General features: G+C 48.2%; 1 protein-coding gene across 3 annotated transcripts; it reads right to left on the bottom strand.

Annotated features, from left to right (window-relative positions):
- Window positions 1-380: 380 nt before the first annotated feature.
- Window positions 381-18,790, bottom strand: GPRC5A (G protein-coupled receptor class C group 5 member A). 3 transcript variants are annotated; one of them, XM_070494380.1, is made up of 5 exons: window positions 18,616-18,790; window positions 17,888-18,128; window positions 4,018-4,946; window positions 1,689-1,747; window positions 381-1,385 (listed from the first exon to the last, which is right to left on the bottom strand). In XM_070494380.1, the coding sequence occupies exons 3-5, from the start codon at window positions 4,937-4,939 to the stop codon at window positions 1,302-1,304; spliced, it is 1,065 nt and encodes a 354-aa protein (XP_070350481.1). In that variant the 5' UTR covers window positions 4,940-4,946; window positions 17,888-18,128; window positions 18,616-18,790; the 3' UTR covers window positions 381-1,301. The 3 variants fall into 3 exon arrangements, with proteins under 3 accessions (XP_070350481.1, XP_014689744.1, XP_014689743.1); XM_014834258.3 differs by lacking the exon at window positions 18,616-18,790 and having other exon boundaries at window positions 17,888-18,419; XM_014834257.3 differs by lacking the exons at window positions 17,888-18,128; window positions 18,616-18,790 and adding an exon at window positions 17,586-17,796.
- Window positions 18,791-24,967: the final 6,177 nt, after the last annotated feature.

Genomic DNA, 24,967 nt, shown 5'->3' with positions numbered 1-24,967 from the left:
AAGTAAGGGATCTGGATTTATCCCCTACTATAATTAAACCTTGGGTGAAACGTGAAACTGGCTTTGAGGTCTCCTCCCGGTCTCACCGGGGCTGCCAAACCCCATTCCAAGGCGGCCACTTCCCACCTTCCTGGAGCGAAACCTCAGGGCCCACGACCCTTCCTGGCCCCCCGCCACCCTTGCCGCTCACCTCAAAAACTGGGGAAAACACACTTGTCTTAGATGTAAGGAGAAGGAGAGACACATGGAGACAGGTCAAGTCCACATCTAGTGAAACTGAACTTTGAACTTCAGCTCCAACTTGATGCCAACAGCGGAGCCAGCCATCTCTCCCTTGTGTCTAATGCCACCACTCATACAACTGCTGCCACATGAAAGGGTTGTCACCACATCTTTATTGCATCTCCAGGTGAGGAACAGCGAATAGCTTATTAGACAAGGAACACTCCCCATTCGTAGACAATGCCCCGTTACAGAAGGCAGGGGTGATCACGGTGCAAATCTATTTACAGAGGCTGAAGAGCGGGGGATGGGAGAAGACGCCGGGCCAGGAATTTACAGCGAGGACAGTGCACAAATCCTTCGGGCAGAGAAACTGGACATGTCCACACTGGGGAGACCCAGAAGGAGAACTCCTGGTAAAGAGGGGAGATGAGGTCTGGGGACTGACAGCAAGTTTGGGAAGGGTGCAGGAAGAGAGGGGTGACCTGTGAATCGGTGCTGGGGACCCATAGAGCCCCTGCGCTAGGCAGCACCACAGAGATGAGTAAATTTAGGGTGACCTTTAGCCTCTCCCACCCAGGCAAGAAGGGAGGGTGCCAGTAAGGTGGCTTCCCGTGTAGATTTGGGCAGGGCAAGGCTGAGAGACAGGCCTTTGCTGTTTTTGCTCAGATTTGCAGTTCTGCTCCAGGCCAAGCAACCTCACAAGACCAGCCTTGAGGGGACAAGGTGGCTCCTGAAGTGGCCTGAGCCAGTACGTGGTCAGATGAGCAGATCTTTAGTCACATGTCAGGTGACAGGGAGTTGTGAGAGCCTAGCCCTGAGTTGCCTGACACTCCCACTGACAAGGAGTATCCTAAGCTTGGGACAAAGGAAAACGCTAGAGTTGTGCTAAGAACTAGAGTCTAATTAGCCGCCATCAACTCCAGAACAGAAGGACAGAGGTTGAGGTTGGCGGGGAGGCAAGCTCTTCCCACCACGGTTCCTACAGTTTCCTTAGAAGACTCAGGTTTAGCCCACGTCCTTTTGAATTCCCCGCTGGTTCTGCTGACTTGCTGTGTTAGTCCCACTCTTCAGAACAGTTAACTGCCATCTTTCCTTCCTTCATAATCACTGTAAGGGCTGTGGGCCCGTGGAATGGAGAAATCCTTTGGGGGAGTCCGATTCTGAAAAGAAAGCAACCGTATTTTATTAAACTCAGTCCAATTCTGGGCCATTTCAACACAGCTCTAGCATGGGCAGGAGCCTAATTTTCTTCCCCTTCTGGAGCGTCCCCATAACGTGCTCCCTGGGCCCTGCGCTCCTGTCTTCTGTCCTAACCCCATGAGGCAGATGACAGGAAAGCAGACAGGTCATCCTTCAAGGTGGCCATTGAGGGGCCTTCAGAACCATAACATCATCTATTCCCAAAGGACAAATGTCCCTGGGTGCTAAGGCTGCCGATGAAAAGGGAGAAAGAGATCATTTACCTGGAGCGGAAAATGGGTGGAGTAAGGGGTGTAGAGCTCGTGACCTGGCCCTTCCCGACCTGAAACAGACAAGAGGAGCCATCAGAGCGTTAGGGTCCCCTCCCTCGTGCTCCCACCTGCGCTGAGCCCAGCTGAGGCATTTATCAAAGCATGACGCCTCATCTGTTTAATTGTCTATCTCCCTGGAGGCTGTGAGCTTTGTGTTGGAAGAGACTGTGTCCTTGAGCCCAGGCCCAGGCCTGGAGTAAGGACAATGTTGACTGAATAAACGAAAAGCTAGCAGCACAGGCTCAGTAGGGAAACGCCTTTCTCAATCCTCACCTCATCCTAGGAGCACATTGGAAACCAGTCTTTTCAGGTATAGATCTGCCAGAGATGCACCCAGAGTGAATCTCACTGAGGATTTACCCACTTCCTCCACTGCCTGACAAACGGAAATCAATTTATTATTATTATTTGGGGGGGAAGGGGCAGAATTGATGAGCAATTGTTTTCTATGTATTTTGGGGAAATCAGAGGGACTTCAACTCAGGAACAGAAGAGCAAACACGTGCAATCATCATGAATACAATTTCAAGCAATTCATTTCTCTCCCACCCAATCTACCTGTCCAATTGACTCAGTAAATACCTAAACACCTTCTTGTGTGTGTGTGTGTGTGTGTGAGGAAGATCGGCTCTGAGCTAACGTCTGTTGCCAGTCTTCCTCTTTCTGCTATTTTATGTGGGATGCTGCCACAGCACGGCTTGATGAGCAGCGCCCAGGATCCGAATCAGCAAACCCCCAGCCGACAAAGTGGAGCGCATGAACTTAATGGCTGTGCCACCAGGCCAGCTCCCCTAAACACCTTCTATATGAAATATGTTGTGAAGAATATAAGGATGAGCTGGAATGATTCCTGCCCTGAGGCTGCCCCTGGAGAGGAAGGATTATATGACCACTACACAAATAACTAGGGAATGGGACAGACTCTGATAAGAGCATTTTAAAGTCCTACAGATGTGCGGGCAGGTGGAGTGAATAGTGAGGGAGTTTAGGGAGCAAGTGACTCAAAAATCGCAACAGTAAGGACAAAGGGCACGTCAAGCCGAGGACAGACACTCCACGAGCCTAGACACGGAGGCAGGAAAAGGCAGTGAATGGGTTTGTTTGGACTGAGGGCACAGCTGCAGGGCACCAGGCTATGGCTGTGAAAAGCTTCCCAAGGGCCGGGGGCATAGACCACAGCTGCAGCGAGGAGCCCCAAGAACCTGTGCACCTCAGGCTTCAAGAGCAAGAAAACTCTCAGCTGAGGCTAAGAACCTGGCCTCGGAGGTCCCTCACTCCTGTCCCAACCCCATTCCCGCTCTCCAATTAGACCCAGAGATCAATGGAAATGCTGGAGGTCAACAAATAGATCCCTCTGGGCAAGGGCAGTTTCTGGCCATCAGTTTAGCCTCTTTTTTTTTTTTTTTTTTTTTTGAGAAAGATTAGGCCTGAGCTAACTACTGCCAATCCTCCTCTTTTTGCTGAGGAAGACTGCCCCTGAGCTAACATCCATGCCCATCTTCCTCTACTTTATATATGGGACACCTACCACAGCATGGCTTTTGCCAAGCGGTGCCATGTCCACACCCGGGATCCAGGCCGGCAAACCCCAGGCCACCAAGAAGCGGAACGTGCGCACTTAACCGCTGCGCCACCAGGCCGGCCCCTAGCCTCTTCTTCTTATGAGAACAACAACAGAGCACCTAGCTACTCACAGCTCCAGGCAAGAGCAAAATCATTTGATTCTTTTGTGTCAGATCTGATCTCTTCCCTCTCACGGGCTCAGAGACGGGCAATGAATGGTGGCTCTTCAGGCTAAATCAGAATCCTCGGTAACTTTATGCAGACTCCCACTGGTTTATGATAAAGGGGCTGTCTCCTGCTCTGTGCTCTGTGGTCACTACAGGAGATCATGGCTTGGCTTTATGCATTCAAATCTACAAAGGCTCCACATTTCTGGAAGGAATGTCTAGTTGTCTTTTATAAAAAACACAATCTCACCTACTTGTCTCTAAGAATTTTTCTAGCCATTCTTTTCCCATTCCTTTGTTTCATCCTTGATTCAGAGAAACCTACATGGTATTGTACAGAAAGTACTTGATAAAGACTCCAGAGGCTAGCTTCTAGTTCTACTTGTCTCTAACTAGCTGGGTGATTTTAAGCAAGGTCTGAGCCTTGGGGACCTTATCTGTTCTATCAGGGGTATGACCTCAATGATCCCGCATGTTCCTTACAGTTATAATAGCCTAGGATTCTCCCCCACCTTTCTACAAGGCATTCTCCACCCAAGCAGCCTGTGTACCTTGAGCGATTTCCTCTGGAGAATAGGCTGTGTTCTCCACACCATAGCTCTGCTTCATGAGTTGAGGTTTACAAAAAGAATCCTCGAGAGGATAATCCATGGGGTTCTGTTGCCTTGTGAGCACTCGAAACTCAGGCACAACATAAGCCAACAGGAAAATCCAGCCATTGATAACCAAGGCTGCGCTGAGGATGAGATCATCCCACTGGGGGCCAGGGTTAGGAACCAAGAGCAGGGTGATCCATGCCACCCAGCAGGAGATGGAGAGGAGCGCGGTGAAGCAGATGCAGGCTCCATGTCTCTTCCAGCCAGGGAAGGATCCAGAGACAGTGAAGGAGGACATGAAGAAGGTCAGCAACATCAAGAAGAGGACATAGATGAGCAGCATGACAAAGTCTTCATTGCGTCGAGTAGCAGAGAGCTCAGAGAAGATTGCGGTGTTGGTCCTGTTCATGGTGAGGACGACGTATTCAATAGCAATGATGTCCTGCACCAGGTTCAAGCCCACAGCCAGGCCCAGCATCACCAGCAAGGAGAGGGGCTCCCTCCCGTGGACCAGCTTTGTCAAGTTGGAAGCATGAGTCAGGAGGCAGGAGAAGCAGAGGGAAAAGAGGACACCGAAGAGGAAGAAGCGTGTGGGCCCCGTGCCGCTATCAAGTTTGATGATGAAGGCGAAGGTGAGGCCGAAGATGCCCAGCACACCGACGAGGAAGAGAAACTGGATCGGGAGCATTTTTCGCTTGTTGGAGTCCTGCACCTTGTTGACGAGGATCACGAGAGCGAGCATGAAGGCCACCGTGGTCACAACCCCGAGGGCAGCCAATGTTTCTAGGACGATTCCCCAAGCTTCATTCAAATCACAAAGCCTGTAGTACCTGGAGTTCAGTTGCTGGTGGCAACCTCTGGGGGCTGTTGTGGCCATTCTGGTCCTGCATGAAAGCAAAGTTGGGAAGGGGTGTGAATCTCCTAACAAACTCAGGCACAGAGGACCAAAACAGAGCAGAAAAAATGTTGTATGTTCAGGCAGCATTTTGCTCCTGAGCTTACTACATCAGCTAAAGCTACTAACTTTTCTCCACCTCTCGCGGCAAAGTCTCAAGGCTGAGGAAGGAACAGAACAAATCTCATACCTCCCTCCCCGCAATTTAACGATATTAATATTTACCCCGAAGCCGGAGGACCCAGTGCTCTGCTGAGGGGAATCAGAGTCTCATTTCAAAACATATAGCCAGGGTTTCTGATATTTTTGCCTAGTATTTTCTTAGGAACTAGTGAACATGGAAATAGCTAAGCTTAAAGTTAAGACTTTAATCATAATTTCTCAGTCTCAAGCCTTTTCCCATCTTTGGGCCTGTTTCAGACATTATTTGAGAGCATCCTCTTCTCTCAAGGACGAGAGGAGCTAACTGAATTGTAGGTTTCTCTCCAGGAGGTCAAACATTCCCTTCTCGGTCCTTGGAGCCTCTTCTCCAGCAATGCTGTCACAAAGTAGAAGGACTTTTTCCATCCTTAAGTTTGTTAGGATGGCTCTACTAATTCCAAAAAAGTGAGGGAAGGAGTCTTTCCTGTCACAACCAGCTGTTAATGAGCTACCGGAAGGAAGTCCTGGTTGAGACAAAAAACAGTGGGGCATCCAACAAAAATATTACTAACAGCTAATGCTCATTTTTACCATGGATCAGAAATTCTTCTAATCACCTTTCATATATATGAATTCGTTTAATTTCATAGCAACCCCACAAGGTAAAAATTATTATCTCTATTTTACAGATGAGGAAACTGAGGCAGGGAGAGGTCAAGTTACTAACCCAACATCATACAGCCAGGAAATGGCCAAGGCAGGATGTGAATGCAGGCTGTAGGATCCATGCACTTAATTACTATAGAGACTCTCTCTCAAGTGACTTCTAATTGGCCTTAAAATGCAATCTGAGATATTCTCATTCTCTCTCTTTTCCTCTCCCCTTCCCCCTCTCATCAGAAGCCCCATAAACCAGCTCTGTTTATGGTCCTGATTCCATTCTCTTAGTTCAGTCTCACAAAGGATAGGAGCTCCTGGGTGATAGACATCCACAAAGCAGGTAATCTACTCCCCTGCTCTGCATAATCTGACACTGACAGGATGGATAACAGCACACATCCTATTATCTGCCCCTCATCTCCCAGGTCTGCTTCCTTCTCTGTGCCCACATCCTCCATGTCAACGTTGATTTCCCAAACCCCATGCCATCTAATGCCTAAGGCTGCAGGGCACACGTGGGAAGATCAGTCGAGAAACTGGAAGGAGGAGTTTGTACATTTCCTCAAAATGGATGGTTCTCAAATTCCCAAGTCAATGTCAGGCAAGATGCTGAAATTCAAAATTGCTAAGGTTTTAACAGTTTTTTCTAACTATAATTTTTTACAACAAAGTATAATTATTTTCTGAATTACTTGACTGTTTTTGTTTCTGCGACACTGTTCTTTTTGTTTTGTTGTATGCTATATGTGCATGGAATTTTTTTTTTCACTTTAGTTTTTCTTTTCCTGATAGGATCGCTCACTCAACAGTGAAAAGTTTTGAACCGACTAGAAGAGAACCGTGGTTCAGGGGAGGGAAGGCTCATTGAGGCTGCCTCCCTAGAAAAGCACCAGGGAACGATCTCGGCCCCTTCGAGTGCCAAATAGGGAGAGACCGTGCAGGAGGAAATTGGAAAGAAGGGGACTGGCCGGGAGTGGGAAGCAGGAAAAGGTACAAAACACCCACTCAATCCTGCCTCTTCCCTTATAGCAGAAAAACAGCTCAGAATGTCTTCTCCACATCCCCATAAATGCTTGTAAATGAGATTTCTCTGGCCCTTCCCACGGTGTACCAACCACTATGGGGTGCTGTGATCACCCAGGAAAAAAGAACGCCTTCCTTTCTCCTTCAGTCCTGTCTCTTCATGATCAAATCACATGGCAGAGGAGCCGGCCCGGTGGCACAGTGGTTAAGTCCATGCACTTCTATTCGGCAGCCCAGGGTCTGCCAGTTCAGATCCTGGGCACAGACCTACACACCACTCATCAAGCCAGGCTGTGGTGACGTCTCATTTGCAAAATAGAGGCAGATTGGCACAGATGATAGCTCAGGGCCAATCTTCCTCACACACACACACACAAAAAAAAAAATCACAAGCCAAAGACTGGCACAGTGGAGATAAAACAAACCATCACTCACTGACCATCGAAGGCAAAATGAGCATCCTCCTCAACATAGAATTCAAACACCTGCTGCCCTTAAAGATGCAAAATCATCTTTGCAATTCCATGAGATAGTCATTGTACCAGAATTGTTTTATTCACACAGCAATTAGGGGGAAATTATATACATAAAATATGTGTATGTACATATATGTATATATATGCAATATAACACATACATATACATATGTAAATGATCATGTATATGTTAGAACAGTAATGTGTGGGGTGTCAGAATAAAATAACACTAGATAGGGGCCAACCTGGTGGTGTAGCAGTTAAGGTCGCACACTCTCCCTTGGCAGCCTGAGGTTCGCTGGTTCGGATCCTGGGTGTGGACCTACACACCCCTTATCAGGCCATGCCATGTCAGGCATCCCACATATAAAGTAGAGGAAGATGGGAACAGATGTTAGCTCAGGGCCAATCTTCCTCAGCAAAAAAAGAGGAGGATTGGCAGCAGATGTTAGCTCAGGGCTAATCGTCCTCAAAAATAAAGAAAAGAAAAAAGAACACTAGATATAGCTTAAATCTATCTTCCTAGCTTTTTAATGAAATTTGCCTCTCCAAGTTTAACTTCACATGAGATAGTCATTCATTCAGCAAATATTTCCTAAGCACCACCGTGTGCTAACCACTATTCTAGATACTCACTGATAAAAGGGAGAACAGACATGTTTCCTGCCATGGAAGAGACAGACAGGCAGACATAATGTGCCACTACTGCCACAGCCTGCCCCAAGCCTTTCCTCCCCAGGGGTCTGTCCCATGCAGCCTACCCCACGGAAATTGTCCCAAGTCATCCCTGCCACATGCAGAGCACAGAGCAAAGAATGGTTTACGTTCCACCTCTACAGGGCAGTGCAGAACAAGAAAGCGGAGGAAAAGAAAGGGAAACAAGCTTCAGAAACAGGCAGCCCCCGAAATACAAGCACTGAAGTTCTGATGCACCTGGCCCACGAATGCCACCCTACAGGGGTGTGGGGAAGAGGTGGAGACAGCGCTTCCCGTCCAGGCCGGGTATGCAGAAGAGGAGGAGCCCTGTCTAATCAGAGGGCGGCGAGGACAGAGAAGGGACGCAGGCTCTGTGCATTTCACGCTCACTGACCTTCACCTCTTCACTTCACTGCCTCTCAGGTTAATCATAGGGTGGTGTCCAGTGGGAAAGGTATTCTGTCACCCTCCCAGCCCCTCCCTGCCAACTGGTCCTTCCCACCCCTTAAGGTAGTGCTGTTCAGCTGACAGGTGGTTGTTATCATAATTACCTGATCATTACGAAGGACTCTGAACCTGATGACTCTGAAACTGACAAAAATTGACGATGTTTTTGCCTCAAGGATAGTTCTGGTGCTAGACAAAAGGACAGTAAGGCAGATACCTCCTGCCCCCAACTTGGACCTCTAGGCCCCTCCCTTCTGGTGCAGCTGGGCAGGATGGGGCTGTGTCCCAGGGTCTCGGGCACCCACAGACCAGAGACTGACAAGAGCAATGGGCAGTGGGTGTGCAGAGAGGAGAAAACCAATTTCCCCCCCACTTCCTAGCCCCAATCCTGCAAGGGAGATGGAGAAACAGTCCCTGAAGGGCCTTTAAAACACTGTTTTTTAAAAAATGTTTACATTTCTATTAGAGAAATTTTCAAGTACACTCAAAAATAAAGAGAATAGTATAATGGAGGCCCATGTACTCATCACTTGATTTCAAAAATTATCAATATATAGCCAATTTTGCTTCATCCACATCCCCCACCCCACTCGCTGGATTATTTTTAAGCAAATCCCAGACATCATATCATTTTACGGGCAACGTATCTCTAAAAGATAAAACTCTTTTTTAGAGTAACTACACTTAAAAAATTAGCAATAACCCTTTAATATCAAATATCCAGTTAGGGTTCATATTTCCCAATTCTTTCATAAATGTCTTTTTAAAAACTTCTTAGTAAATATTGTTTTTATGTGAGTGACTAATTTTTTGGAGTCATCCTTCTCAATTCACCTCTATTAGTCCTCCACCCTTTCCCCAGCGTGACACGGACTACACCACGGGTCTAAAATGTCCTCAGCACACTGAGTTTAGTCAGAGGAAAGTAAAAGTCACCAGACTCACAAACAAGCAGGTCTGTACTGAGAAGGGGCTGTGTTACCCAGGGACGGGCCCAGATGAGGAAAAGACAGCAGAAAGCTCGGTAGGGAAGAAGGACAGGGTGATGAGAAGCTGACAAGGACTACAAGAAAGCACGGTTTGAGGAGGAAAGAAAGCAGTCAGCATTTGAGAATCTAAACGGCCAGGAGCTAGAAACAGTCACGGAGAAGAAGCTAAGGGCTGGAGCAAGAAGAGAACATGGACTGAGGCTAGTGGTTATGTGGACATCGTCTGTAACCAAAGTCAAGAGCAGAGAGACCTAGGGTCCAACCAAGAAAGGACTTGCTCCAACAAAGACCAAACAGGGGTGGAAGGAAATCATTTACTCTTGGACTTCTCTGAAGTGAGGGGAAGGTCTCATAACTCGTTCTTGCCCTGGGTCAGGCCCAGCTGTATGCACTTTACTCCTTAACCATCACAACCACCCTATGACATAGCCCACACAATTATGACCCCCATCCCACAGTTGCAGCAATTGAGGCACAAGGTGACTGACTCATCGAAGTCGCACAGCTAGCGAGTGGAAGGGCCGGGATTCGAACCCGAATTCTAACTCCAACATCACAGGTCTTAACACAACACCGTGCAGCCCCTTTGTCTGGCGAGAAGAACTTTAGAGGCAGGAGGCACTGGCCAATTAGAAGGAGGGGGTGACTACATCAGCCCTCAGTGCTGTTTTGGTTTTGAGCGTGGGTTAAATCTGCCGAGGCACACAGCCTAGCCTTGCGAGTTGCTCCAACTGCCATGTATACCCTCAGATGCCTCCGTGGTAAGGAAAGGACCGTAGTCACAGACTACTGTGTGTGCTCTGCTGCAGCAGACAAGGCAGGAGAGATGGGCCTGTAGAAGATGAGAACGTGGGACAGGAGGCATCCCAGGGGTCTCCCCAGACTCTCCTGAGTCTGTCCACTCCTCCCAGCCTTCAGTCAGACCACCATCAGATGGACCTGGACCCCTTCAGAAGCCCAACCTCTCTGTCTCCACGCTTGGCAACTCTGAGCCGCTCTGTTTGCAGCCAGAGGCAAGAGCCATAACCTGTACAGAAGTGTAAGGCTCTGCATCTTTAGCCCCTGCCTGCCTCCCCAGCCTCCCCAGCCTCTCCAGGCTCGGGCCTCACCACACCCTCCTCCTCGTCCCCAGTACGTGGACTTCTTATTACTTCTCTAAACAAGCCCCACTGTCTTACTTCAAACATGCAGTCCCATCGGGGTGGAACATCCTCCCTCCCCTCCCCCATTAGCCACCTCCTTCATTTGACTTAAAGGTCCCTTCTTCCAGAATGCTTTCCTTGATGCCCAAGTCTGGGGAGCGACACATCCCGGGAATTCCCAGAGAGCCTCCGTATTTCTCACCACAGCACTTGTCACACAGCCCTGCAAGGCCTGTTGGTAAGTCTGCCTCTCCCTCTAGACTCAAAGGCTCTGTGAAGGTGGAGACTGAGTTGTTAAGTGTTTCTCCCCAGCTTCTAGCCTCGTGCCTGACACAGGGTAAGTACCTAACCAGGGTGGACGAGTGAGCTTATGGATAGAAGTGGAGTCTGGTGGGGGCAGGGAAGCTGCACAGGAGAGGGGTCGGTTGGGCTTCACCTGGTTTCCTCACAAGCCCCCTGTGTGCTGTCCTTAGTTCTAAGCCCCGCTTGCTCCCATCCTCCTTCTCACACGGCTGTCTGAAATCGCACTTTGGGTCTGAGGTTAGGAGCTCTGGGCCATGTCTGGAACCCTGCTCCTATCTCAGTGACTCCAGGTGTCTCCCAGGAGAACCTGAATGCTGAGGTTTCCAAGGAATCAGAGAGGGATGTCCTGGAATCCAGTCATCCGCTCCCACCCAATTCCCCGATGACTAACCCCTACACTTGGAGGAAGTTGGTGAGGTTTCAGTGCGTGTAGCCTCTGGCCTGGGACACGAGAAAAGGACTGAGTCATGAGGGTGAGACCCTCTTCACTTATTGCAGCTGCTTACAGAGCTAACCACCCAGCCATCCAGTGATCCGACGGCACCCACAACGGAGGCCCTGCAATCACCTGACGCTGCCTTAAACCCTTCTAGAATGAGTCAGAGCATGACCATGACAAAAGGTTAAAAACAGAAAAAAGAAAGAGGAAGGAAAGGAAGAAGAACAAGAAGAGAGGGAGACGCCGGGGGAGGAGGAGAGGCAGGGAGGGAGAGTCACTTTTTGGGTGCAATTCCAAGCCCTCTCTTAGTCCACCCCCTAGGAGGAAGGGGTTTCAGCTGCCTCCATGTGTGTGGACACCAGCTTCCGGAACCTCCATCCTCTCCTCTGCAAAATGAGGGCGGTGCTGAGCTAGGTGGTTCAGCCCATGTCCAGCTCCACTGTTCATCCCTCTGGGGAGCTCCTTGTAGCCAAGTTCCAAATCTCTTTCTCCCTCCCCTCCATCCTCCTTCCTGCCCCATCTCCTGTCATTGAAAGAATATGTGGCACAAACTCTTAACCAAACCCCAAATCAGGGCTGGAGGTGAGACTGAAGGGTCTGAGTGCAGGTTGGGGAGAGGGACACCCAGGGAACACCCACCTGCAGGACGAAGCCACAGGGTTCTGGAGCAGTACTGACTCTAGACGTGGCCTTGACCAATATACGGCATTGACCAGTACGCAAGGACAAATGCCAGCACTCAATGGCTCTCCCAGCTTCTCATTTCCAATCTCTGAGATTCCTCTTTTCCCAGAGAGGTGGGAAAGGCGTCTGGAGTTGCTTATGCCTAGACCTAGAAGGTTGCCCAAGCTGGCCGTATGCGGCCCTCCCAGAGTCGGTAAAAGTGAATTCCCCTGGGGCCCTGAACTCTGCCCACAGCTGATCTTATCTCCTCCTTATGAGATTTATCTCACTCCGTCATCTAAAAATGTTGAGGACAAACCTACTTTTAGGACTGCTGTGAATGATAGCAAATCACCTACATGTTTGATGAAGCTGAGCCTTCACACCATCGCAGCCAGGACAATTCATGCTTTTCCAGCCTTTTAATTTTCTCTATATTCTTGAATTGCTACATTCGATCAGTAGTAATAACAATAGTCATAATATAATTATGAATAAAAATAATGATGGCTACTGCCTCATACTGAGTCCTCTTGTGAGCCACGCATGACGCTGAGTGTTATGTTTTTATAGGTATTCTCTCATTTACATGTTTTTATGTCTATTATCTCATTTAATGTTCCTACAACCCATTTTATGGGTGAGAAGACTAAGTCTTACAGAGAGGAAGTTCCATGTCCAATGTCACCTAGTTGGGAGGAGTATCCCTTTATGAGTAATCAATCATAATTTCATCTTTCATCTCTAAATCACTGTTGTGATCTCTGAAGCTTTTCTCCCTGACTCCAGCCTCTCTCTCTTCAAACCTTCTTCTAGAAGTCTCCAATGCAAGCAGTCCTGCATTTGGTCAATCTTCCTGTCAATCAACAAACATTTAAGTGCTGACTTTGTGTCAGGTACTGTGTTAAATATACAAGTCACACAGACCAAGAGTGTCGCTGCTACCCCTGGGAAGACCAATAGAGTCACAATGACATACAAATAAGGAGTTAGAGAGCGTGCAGGGAATGCTGAGGGCATGGAAAACAGTGGCCTATTCTACCTAATGGGGTAAAAAAAAACACTTTAGAGAGGAGACCAGGAAGGTGAGGCATGAAAGACGGTCAGGGAAGAGGGAGAGAATTTTAGGAAGGTAGAAGAGACAGGGCTTGGGGAAGGAAGGAGTCCAGGTTACTGCCCAGATTTCTGGCTTAGGCAACTGAACAGAGCTTAGAAATACGGGCTTGTGAGTTGAGATGCCCGGTTTAGCTTTGTTGAGTGTAAGATGCGTATGGAACATGCAATTGGAGGTCCAGCAATCACAGGCACTAAGTTCTCCTGAGAGCTTATCCTGGGCCACACATGGTTTCATTTAATGCCCACAACAACCCGGTTATTACGCCCCCTTTTTACAGCAGAGGAAACTGAGGACCAGAGAAGTTAAATAACTTGCCCAAGATCACATGGCTCTTAAAAGCCAGGCTTCTAGACACCAGGCAGTGCTGACCCGCTCTGCACTTAGACATGCAAGTCTGAGGCTCGGGACAGGTTTGGGCTGTAAGCACAGGTTGGGCCCATAGGAGGTATCTGCAGCCTCGAGAGGAGGATGAGATCACACAGGGAGCACATACGGTGAGTGTACGGTGAGCGAGAGGGCCAAGGACAGACCCATGGGGACACCATCTCTTGGAAGCAGGAGTCAGCAAAAGATGTTAAAAAGAAATTGTCAGAGGTACATAAAAGAAACAAGCCCAGTGGTTTCCCCAGAAGCCAGGGAGCAGTTTCCAAAAAAAGGAGTGGTCCATGGGGTTTAACGCTGCAAGGGGAGCAAAGACTAGAAGGCCTGGGATGGGATCTTTGGATTCAGCAGTTGAAAAGCATATTAGCCTCTTTTTGTCTGTGATAACAGATTCAGCCTCATTTTGAGCTTCAAGGCTTTTCTCTAAGCAGTCCTCCCACCCATCTCCTCCGGCCTCCCTAACTCCTCCTCTAACTCTACGCAAGGCCAGCAAATCTCCCAAGAGTATTTTCCATCTGGAAGGGAACTGGGGTTCATCTAAGGCCTTCTCCAACAAAATCATGCTCTTTGCCTCAGCGCATGCATTATTCTCCCAGCCAGAGAGACCCTTCTCCCAGTCACAATCCGTTTACCAGATTTCTTCGAAACTTGGCCCAAAACTTACCTCTATCTTGAGGTTTTTAAAAATTATTAGTCCCATCTCATTCTAAATTTGTGGGTCTCTTCATAGTTTTTGCTATTAAGTATTTCTTAGCACTCAAGTTTTTCCATATATATGTTATATATTATACATTAATATCAGTGCTGACTTGCCTACCAGATAACAAGCTTCCTAAGGAAACAGAACACATCTTCTGTTTGTTGGTACCCCCCTCACTATCTGCTCTGCACAGTGGCTGCTGAGCAAATGTTCTGGACTAAGACTGACCGCTGAATATTTATTCAAAGCAAGCTATTTATTAGCAAGTGTGAGTAATGGGGAGGAAGAATTTTTGAAGATTAACATGTGCTGATGCTGATCCTCATAGTTTTATCCAGGCTGAGTTCTAAGACAAGGGTGGAGTCCCACAGAATAAATGGAAAATGTCTACAGGGAAGTCTCCAGGATCCCCTATTCTGGGTAGCCATCCGAATTCTGATGACGTAAAACTGACACATCGTGGCAACAGCTTATGAATAATATCTGAATAACATCACTGATTTGAGTTTCTATGCAGTAACTGAGAGAAAATAAGTCATCACACCTCCATAGGCAGATCTAAACAAGTATAGAAACAGTGTTCATGACAATTTACACTTCCGGGTAGTTCCCTGGGGGTACTGCCATCTTCCTCTATTCCAAACAAAGCATGTGACTTTTAGATTAACATAAAATAAATTAAAGGAATATAAAATAAAGTACCAGAAATTTTTTTTTTGTAAAAAAAGCTTAAGGGCCAGCCTGGTGGTGTAGTGGTTAAGTTTGCATGTTCCACTTCAGCAGCCCAAGGTTCACAGGTTTGGATCCCAGGCGCAGACCTAGCACTGCTCGTTAAGCCATGCTGTGGTGGCGTCACACATAAAATAGAGGAAGATTGGCACAGATGTTAGTTCAGGGCCAATCCTCCTCATAAAAAAAAATAAAAAATAAAAAAACAACTTAAGATGTTGAGCAAAACTTCCAAATCTCTTAGGCTCAGAATTTTAAAACATGAAATTTCCAGAAAATAGGTAGATAAAGTGAAGTCCTCTACTGGTATACGATCTCAAAGCTCTCAAAGACACCTTCCTTTAAGTATTTTATTTCAAAATATAAAAGTAACATATTCATGTTTGATCCAATAAGTCTCAAGCTAAACTTACAATTTCTCCTTAAAAACCTGTGTTTCTAAGCCCTGAGACTGGCACCACTATCCATTCAGGGGCCTAGTAGATCTAACAATACAATATAGCCTATTTAATGTGGGAGAGGATGGAGAGAGCAGACCACATGGCCAAAAATTAGATGACAATGGCAAGTAACTATTATTACAATAAATATAAATGGTATCTTTTTTATTTTAAAAAAAGACTAAATTAAACTGTACTATAAGAACCTCACCTAAAACAACAGGATTCAGAAAAGTTCAAAGCAAAAGAAAGAAAAAAATTAAAATAAATGCAAAAAAAGCAACAATAATAGATATTGTTTATTTAGCAGGCATTGTGTATCAGGTTCAAAGTTAAATAGATTGTTCAAGGTAAGAAAATTAAGAGTTGAAGTATTAATATCACACAAAGTTTAATCAAGGCAAAAAGGTATGATATGGACCAGAAAGCTTGCTTTGTAGTTGGTAAGGATATGCCACATTAAAGATACAACTATCATAAACTTTTACGTGCTAAATAATATAGCAACAAAATACATGAAAGAAAAACTACCAGAAATACAAAGAGAAATCAAAAAGAAATACTATAGTTATAGGAGACTTTAACACTTCTTTTTCAGTCCTCAGTAGGTAAAATAGACAAAATGAATAATAATATAATTTTTATAAATGTTCTTTGGATACTTTGATCAAAACATTCTCTATCTTCATATCTTATTAGATCCCCATTATTAATCATATAATTCGATCTTCTCTATCTGTGACCAGCAAACATTTTCTGTAAAGGGCAGATAATAAGGAGTTTAGGCTTTGCAGTCCATATGTTTGTAGCTGAAGGCAGCCATAGATAAATACGTAGACATATGAGCATGGCTGTGTGCCACTAAGACTTTATTTACAAAAAGAGTCTGTGGGATGTCTTTGGCCATGGACCTAGTTTACTGACCCCTGCTCTATATGATTGCTTCTATTGAAGTGGTCGTGGAACAATTAGAAAAACAGCATATTTTAGATCAAAAAAAAATCTAAAATTCTAAAATAAGAAATGTACAGACTAGATATTCTGATCACAAGGCAATAAAATTAGGGATAAAAGTAGAAACAAACACATCAAACTACTTAGAAAATCTGAGACCCCTCAAGTGAAAATCCTATTCGATTCATTGTTTTTAAGGGTCTTGTTATACCAACACCTCATTTCCTACCCATTTCCTCAGCTCAATCTGTGGATTTCTAAATAGCAGTGAACCTGAAGACAAACTCCCAGAATGAGAAGAAGAAAATCACACAGTCAAAATTCTTCTTTATGCCCAGTTATCTTCAGTTCACGCTAAGGAGTGGAATACAAAGAAGCAGACCTCAAAGAGGATGCCCAAGGGGCACGTGCAGACAGACTCTCAGCCCTGGGATGGGGCTGGGCATCTTCCCAAGAGCCCTTAGGAGGAACTCAAGGCCCAGGCCCCTGCCTCCCCTCAGTTCCATGGTCCTGCAGGGCCGGGACAGAAATCAGGCTTCCTGACTCCAGGTTGAGAGCGCCTCCCAGGAATGTTCTGCTCATTCCCATCGGCCCTTGGAGCACACACCTCTCCATACCCTGGGAGGCGCCTTTCAGTCTCCCAGGTCACCCCTCTGCCGACCCTTCCTCCCCTTCATTCCTTCCCTATCCCAGTAGCAGCCAGCACTCAGAGCTGGAGGGTGGCGCTCTGGCCCTCCATATCTGAAGTGGTTCAGGTATTCCCCTTGAGGAAAAAGCCCACAGCGGTGGCCGATTCTACCAAACCCTTCAACAGGTGTGGCGTTTACAAACCCTCTGAGGAGAAAGTCAGCAGGGATAGAAGTTAGGAATGAAAAGTCCTTCAAATTCCTTGATGCTGAGCAGGCTTCCCCTGAGCGCCAGCCCTTCCTTGCCCCGCGGATGTTTAAGGGACCGTCCTGGACAGCTCTGGGGCATTCCCGAGTCCGATCTAGTGGTTGCCTGACAGTGGGCTGTTACCGGACATTCAGCTTCCCTCCGCCCGCGGTTGCTGAGCAACTCAAGGGACAGCAGAGCAGGGAATGCTGTACCTGACAGCCCCACACTCACATCAAGAGAAGGGGTGGCTTCTAGGACCTACTTCCCAAAATTCAGAAGGGCACTCTTGTTGCGGGAGGATAAAATAAATGGACACTTTTCAGTACCTGGGTAAAGAAGCAGCTGTCAGCATCTCCCCCCCATCCCGCCCCCGCCCAAGCCACCCCTCTCCACCTCCAGTCCCTTCCCTTCCTCTAAGATCTTTCTCCCTCCTTCCCTCCAGAACTGCTCACCTGCCTGGCCAGGATTCCACCTCCTGAGAGTTTGTACCATGTGTCTGAGCAGAAACTATCATCCTGATTATCTTTGGGCTCTCCGTCTCTACCTTAGCCTGGGAAGCTCAGAAAAAAAAAACTTCTGAGTTGGGTTAAACTAGAGGAATTTTTTTTCTTGGAACCCTTTTCTTCTCATAGCTAGCTGTAGTCCATTCCCAGGATTCCTCTCCTCTTGGATCCTACTCCTTCCAACGTCATACTCCCCCCCGGATTTAAATCCGGAGGCCGGGCGCGCTCCGGGCTCGGTGCGCCTCACTTACCCTGGTGCCTTCTCTTCAGTCCGTGGATTTGCGCTGCTTCCCGCGCGCGTAAGATGCAGCACGGAGCCCCTCGGTGCTGGGGACGCCTGCGGGCAGGGATGCCGCCTTCGCCTCGTGGAGCAGTTATAAAGGCGGCTGTCGTCGGAGGGAGGGAGCGAGCGAGGGGGTGGGCAGAGGGACAAGGGGCGGGAGAGGGTCAGGGGGAGAGGACACGCCTATTCCAGTTCCACGGCACTGCATGCTGTTATGAAAATAAAGTCCCCGTGCCAGGGAATGAACCAAAAAGCCGCCTGACGTCAGCGGCACAGTCACCTCTAAAATAGGTGATGGGGGACCCACCTCGGCCCCGCCCAGCGCATCGGACTCCTCCTAGACGCATACGCGTGTGCTGGTCCCAGGGCAATGAGTATTGGGGCCAGAGGGGACCGCTCCTTATCAGTCCTGGAGGCTGTCACCTCCAGCTAGGAGCCACACCCGCCTTCCCCGCCGGGCACTCCTGTCCGGCAAGGACAAGGGCTAGCCAGGTTGAAGCTCCTCTGTTAATTCCACAGCGCGCTCGTGTGGGTGTGGGTGTGGGTGTGGGTGTGTGGGTGTGTGTGTGTGTGTGTGTGTGTGTGTGTAAATAGGAGGAAGAGCTGACCCCAAGTGGCCCCTCCTCCCTGCAGCAGGAAAAGCCAACTTTTCTCCACTTGTCCCCTTAGCTTAGCCTCTCTCTCCATCACTCTCACCTGACCAGTGCTGGATGGGAAGCCAGGCTCAGGAAAGGAGGTGGCGGCCACCCTCTGGGGGCTTCCCAGCCAAAGTGAGGTAACAGCCAAGGAGAACTTTCTTGCGGAGTCCAGAGTTAGCTCCCAACTCCGCTTGTCAGAGCCGTGCTCCCAGGAGCATCATTAGTGCTGCCCCAGGGCTGAGAGAGCCTCTCTCTCCACTACCTTAACTAGGGCTCTTAAAGCCTTGACAATGCAGGCTCATGAGAATGGGGACGCCAGATAAAGTTATGAAATAAAGGAATTTGCCTTTGGTGTCTGGTTCCCCCTCCCTCCACTGCCCACTCCTCTTCCATTATCAAGCCAATCCTACTGAAACTTGTCTTTGTTTACTTGTCAAACAATCCTTGAGTGGCTGCCCCCTCGGTGTCAGGGCCGGCCAGGCTCCGCCCCACTGAGCTGGGGGAGGGAGACTCTGTGCTTTTAAGGTGATGATTAGCACACCTGGTAACTACCTGCATCACTATGCAAATGAATTAATGGGGGGAGGCCTAGCGTTCCCCATCGGGATCCTCACTTCTCTGCACACCCCAAGTTTATGTGCTTGACTTTTTGGAAACAATGCCTCCACCTTTGTTAGGTTTTTGTTTCACTCCCAAGAAACCATAGCCAACGTCTTGAGTCTTGGAACACTTCCCTTGTCTACAGCCCAGGGGTCTGTAAGTCTACCTGCTCCTCTCCCAGGCTCCCAGGGGTGTGTGTGTGTGTGCAGGGGCGAAACTGAGCTATTGGTGGGAACTGCAAATGACAGTGCTTTTTAGTATGCGCCATCTGCTAAAGTCAGGTCTCCTCTCTGAACATCAGTTTTCTCATCTGGTAAAGAAGGAAGTCGAACTAGACCAGCCTTGTCCATCAGATCTATAATTCAAGCCACAAGTGCAAGCCACATATGTAATGTTAAATTTTCTAGTAGCCGCATTAAAAGAAATAAAAAGAAACAGGGGAATTAATTTTAATAATATATTTTATTTAAGCCAAGAGATCCCGAACATTGTCATTTCAACATGTAATCTTTTTTAAAATATTAAACAAACATTCTTTTGTTTCCAACTGTGTCCTCAAAAATCCAGTGTGTATTTTATACCTACAGCACTTGTCAGTTTGGACTGGTAGAATGTCAGGTGCTCACAAGTCCCGTGTGGCTAGTGGCTACTGCACAGGACTAGCCATCTCTAACAGCTCCTTCAGCACCAGCATTTTAGGAATCCGAGTCACCACGCCTAAGGTGAAGTTCGTGGTATCAAGAAAAAGATGTCAAGTTGGAGGAGGGAGTCAAAGCAGAGGGAGGGGACTTTGGGGATTTCTTTCCCATCCCCCCAGCCCCTCCCCAAAGAAACTCCAGAAACGTGATGAGAAAGGAGTGGGTGTATTGTGTTTTTCCTCTTGTTCCTTGTCCCCTGGGTGACATGTGTCTGGCGGGTCCAGGGCTGAGTGTGAGAGAACTTCACGGGGATGCTGTCCTTGGTCACCTGTGCCCCCTCTTCTTCACTTTGTCACTGACTTCATTCAGATCTCCCACCTTGTCCTCTTGCACTTTCTCTTCTACTCTCCTTTGAACTTCTTTTTCTCCTCCCATCCCTTTATCAATACACCAGCCCAGCACCAAGCCAGGACTGGAGTGAGGCACCCAGAGCACAAAATTGAAGGAGGCACTTACCCAGCTCTAAGAAGGAGCGCCTCCTTAAATGGGGAGCCCTGGGCGCTTCACTGCCTCTCCTAGTCCCAGCCCTGCCCCAGCATCCCTGTGGGTGTCTGGCTGGCTGGGGCAGGGGGAGGAGAGGCGGGGAGGCTGGAATAGCTGATGTGCTTTAGAGACACCCCTGAGGGGGACAGGCAGGGGGCCAGTAGTTGAAATATTTCGTTTGCTGGGTCTCTTGTCCTGCTAAAATGGTCTGGAGAACAAGATTGAAGGCCTTGGAAATCGATGGAAGAAATAGCATAAAGGGAGTCTGGAGCCAGGTATGACTCCAACTCTAGTTATCCTCCTGTGAGTGTTAGCTGGCTTCAAGTGACAAGTAGCATTGTTGAGGGACACAGAGGGAAGCTCACATGACTGAAAATGAGGAGATGAGAAGAGAGAGCCGCACAATAAGAGTGCCTTGTTCCCCCCCAGAGAGAGGCTGGTCTGATGCTGGAGAGGACCTTCAGTCTGCTGCAAGGCCAGCAAGGGGGTCATTTTCCATGAGCATGGGCCTGGTCAGCCTCAGTCTGGGAGTCCCAGAACCCAGTCCCTGCACCATCTCCCCTCCCGGCCCCCACCGACCAACACCACCATGACCTCCATTCTTGATTGCAGGCAGGAACCAGGAACTGGCTGGTTCTACCAATGTCCTGGGCCTGACTCTTTACCAACACTACCTCAGAACTCGGGGCTGTGGAACCTCAGGCCACGGGTTCCCCATTCTCTCCCTTCACTTCTTCACCAGCAAGATGGAAGGTGCCTCCTCTCCCCATCCCTGACCACAACTGAATCCCACTGAAGAAGCACCTGAGCCAGGAGGCAAACAGCACAGGAGAATTTTACTTCCTCAGGTGGTTACGCTAATGGAACTGCTGGTAACAGTGAACCACAGCTCCCACCACATTCCTGCCAATAGTGGCTTTTCCATTCGATTGCTAAACTGTACAGGAAGCATTTGAGGGCCAACTATGCACTAGGCACTGTAGGGAACATAATACAAGGATAAGAAAGATGCATTATCCCCTGCAGGGAATTTCCATATTTACTCAGCCATTCAGCAGCTATGGATGGTCTTCTGTATAGACTTATAACTGTGCTGGGGATTCAAAAGAAAACTGCCTTGAAGGAGCTTAGTCTCGTGGAGAGATGCACAGTAACGGAACAAAGGCAATCCATGTGTTAGATGCTATGCCACAAGAACACACAAGGATCCCAGCTGGGAGCCAAAGGCCACAGTGAACATTCCCCACAGCATTCAGGGCAGCCCTCGCCAAGGGTGGAGGCTTACAGCATGAGTAAGAGTGTTTCAGATGGAGAGGCAAGAGGGGTGAGGAACGGGGAGGGCATTCCAGACAGAGAGGACAGAATCTGCAAAGGCAAGGAGGTGTGTAACAGCCCGACCATGAATTCAGTGTGAACACAAAGTGTGGGCAGTGGGAGATGAAACTGCACAAGTAGACAGTGTGAGTGTGGAGTCCCAGACTTGGAAGCAGAAAGGCACTGAAGAATGAAGCAGGGGCCCAACATGAGGAGATGTGTTAAATGGACAGCCGCTCCAGTAGCTGTTTGTTTTGTTTTGGGTTTTTTTTTTTTTTTGCTGAGGAAGATTCTTCATGAGCTAACATCTGTTGCCAATCTTCCTGTTTTTGCTTGAGGAAGAGCTGCCCTGAGCTAACATCTGTGCCTATCTTCCTCTGTTTTATATGTGGGTTGCTACCACAGCATGCCCACCAATGACCTGGAACCAAACCTGGGCCACCGAAGCAGAACATGCTGAACTTAACCACTTGGCCATGGAGCTGGCCCCCTTCAGTAGCCTTAAATCCAATGACTGGGGCACCGGCCCTGTGATCTAGTGGTTAAGTTCACGCCTCCGCTTCACTGGCCCAGGGTTTCACCAGTTCAGATCCTGGGCACAGACATGGCACACTCATCAGGCCATGCTGAGGTGGCGTCCCACACAGCACAACCAGAGGCACTCATAACTAGAATGTACAACTATGTACTGGGGGACTTTGGGGAGAGGAAGAAGAAAAGAAAAAAAGAAGAAGATTGGCAACACCTGTTAGTTCAGGTGCCAATCTTTAAAAAAAAAATCCAATGACTGGCGTCTTTGTAAGAAGAGAACGTGGAGAGACATACACACACAGAGGAGGCAGGCACACAGAGAAGAGAGCCATGGGAAGACAGAGCAGAGACTGGAGTTTGTTGCCACAAGCCAAGGAACACCAAGGATCAATGGGCACCACCGGAAGCTAGGAGAGAGGCAGGGAGGAATTCTCCTCGAGAGGTTTCAGATGAAGCACCGCCGATACCTTGATCTTGGACTTCTAGCCTCCAGAACTGTGAAAGAAGGAACTTCTGCTGTTTTAAGCCACCCAGTTTTTGGTACTTTGTTAAGGCAGCCACAAGAAACTAATACACCTCTGAAAGGTAGACTATTTCGCATAGGCCAGCGGGTTATGTGAAATGCTGCAAAGAGCCTGCCTAGGCCAGCAGGAGTCTCCAGGGCTTCATCTTGAAGTGGCGTTGGTTTCATCTTCCCACTCCCACCAGGTGGAAGAGAGAGAAGTGGAGTTTGCAAAGGGTAAACACGTGTGGCCCCAGAGAGGTGACACTTGAAGCCCCGGAATGCAGTCTGCACGGAACCGGCGCTTGCGGTCAGCACGCTGGCCAACCAGCGACCCTGCCTGTCTCATTCCTCTTGTTATCAGGCTATTAAAACATGCTGTGGTTACAGCCTCCCCACCTTTTCGGGGATTGACTTTAAGATTGTGCTCGTACTCAGGGTTTTAACTCCGAGGGAAGTTATGAGCCGAAGCCACCATGCTGAAACCAGAGAGGCACTGCCAGTAGCCCCAAGGCTGGGTTAGAGAATCCCATTAACTGCCCAGACTGGTTCTGTGACAGGAAACCCAATGCAGCTGAAGTCTCCTCTCCCCACTCGCTCGTGCCCAGCAGATCTGTCCTGACATCTCTCTCTCTCCCCCTCTCTCTTTCCTTGGGGCTGTGCTCAGCCCAGGGCAGGGAGTCTGGGGCCAGGGGGTGTCCTACTGGAATGAACTTGAACAAATTGAACCTTGGAGTTAGGAAGACCTGGCCTGAATCCTACTAAAAGCTCCAGAGTCCATTTCCTCATCTGAAAGAAGGGAGCTCATAACATTTAATTCACAGTGTTGTCATGAGCATCAAGCAGAATTACATCTAGCACGCGGGGAATATGCAGTAATATTCATCCACTCCCTCATGGATTTCTGGCACCCTGGCACCGAAGGCAGGAGGGCAGCTTCTTGAGTTTGCATATGAAAGACAAGCAAAACGGTGATGCTGGCAAAACTGCCTCTCAGCATCTTACCCTTGTCGGGCCTCTCCTTCACTTCCAGGTACCCAAAGGCCCTTATATTTTCCACATGTGGCTCAACCAAAAAAACTTCATTTGGACTACAGTGTTAAAGGACCTGAAGGATTGCCTATGGCCCCTCCTGGGAGTGTTTTCAGTTAAAAGAAAGCACTACTAATTCCACTCAGCAATAAAAAGGAAGGAACCACTGATACAACAACATGGATGAATCTCAAAAACATTATGCCGAAGCAAGAGAATAAAAGAGTACGTACTGTATGCGTCCAGTTATGTAAAATTCTATGATGACAGAAAGCAGATGAGGGATCGTCCAGGGCCAGGGGTGGGGACTGAGGATTTCCTGCAGAGGGGCACAAGGGAACTTGTTTGGGGTGACGGAATTGTTCTGTATCTTCATTGAGGTGGTTATTACGCAGCTGTATACATTTGTCAAAACTCAACAAACTGTACCCTTAAAAATGGGTGTATTCTATCATATGTAAATTATACATCTGTAAAGATGATTTTAAAAGAAAACAAGGGCCTGTTAAAGAGGTTGATGCTTAACACTAAAAACTTAGTCACTAAGAGTAGAATTTGAAGGAAACTGAAGGATGACAGCCAGGCTGTGGAGGGCATTTCAGGAGAACATCCTGGTCTGACAAAATTATTTGGTGTGCTTTCCAGGCATAAGAAACTATTTTAGAAATGTGGTTCAGACACCTGAATATTTAGGACTCTGTGATTACCCGCACTCCTATCTGTTTTTCAAGCCTCGGTTGAGACTAGGATATTTAATCAGGCAACAAATACGTACTGCATATCTCTACATGCCAGGCAGCCTTCCAGAAGCTAAGGATTCCACAGTGAACAAGACAAAGTTTCCGTCCTCATGGAGCTCATATTCCAGTGGCGGGAAGAAAACAATCACCAAGTAAATACGTCACGTTAAGGAGAGTTGGGAGGCAGGGTTGGAGGGAACAGATGCTATTTCCATGGGGGGGCCAGGGAAGCCCTCTGTGAGAGGGTGACAGTTAGGCAGAGACCTGGGGAAGTGAGAGGGAGCCCTGCGGACATCCAGGAAAGGCATCCCAGGCAGAGGGAACAGGAGTGCAGGGCCCCTGCTTGGGGTGTTCGCAGAACAGCAAGGAGGCCTGAGTGACAGACGGAGGAGGAAGGTGCCAGGGAGAGGGTGGAAGGAGCTGAAGTCAGAGAGGAAGCGGGGAAGGAAGCGGGTGCCCATCAGGTGGGCCTTGTGAGTCCCTGTGAGATCTTTGGCTTCCACTCTGGGT

Source organism: Equus asinus, chromosome 22 (assembly GCF_041296235.1).
Source record: "Equus asinus isolate D_3611 breed Donkey chromosome 22, EquAss-T2T_v2, whole genome shotgun sequence".
NCBI classification, from domain to species: Eukaryota; Metazoa; Chordata; class Mammalia; order Perissodactyla; family Equidae; genus Equus; species Equus asinus.
This window is presented reverse-complemented; position numbering and strand designations above follow the sequence as displayed.

What these genes read in the sequence shown, in the direction of transcription:
- GPRC5A (XM_014834257.3), bottom strand. Translation starts at nt 17,647, where the DNA reads ATGATAGTTTCTGCTCAGACACATGGTACAAACTCTCAGGAGGTGGAA. An exon ending in GTGGAATCCTGGCCAGGCAG is followed by an intron (nt 4,947 to 17,585) that starts GTGAGCAGTTCT and finishes GCTTTCATGCAG; the next exon opens with GACCAGAATGGCCACAACAG. An exon ending in CCACCCATTTTCCGCTCCAG is followed by an intron (nt 1,386 to 1,688) that starts GTAAATGATCTC and finishes CTTTCTTTTCAG; the next exon opens with AATCGGACTCCCCCAAAGGA.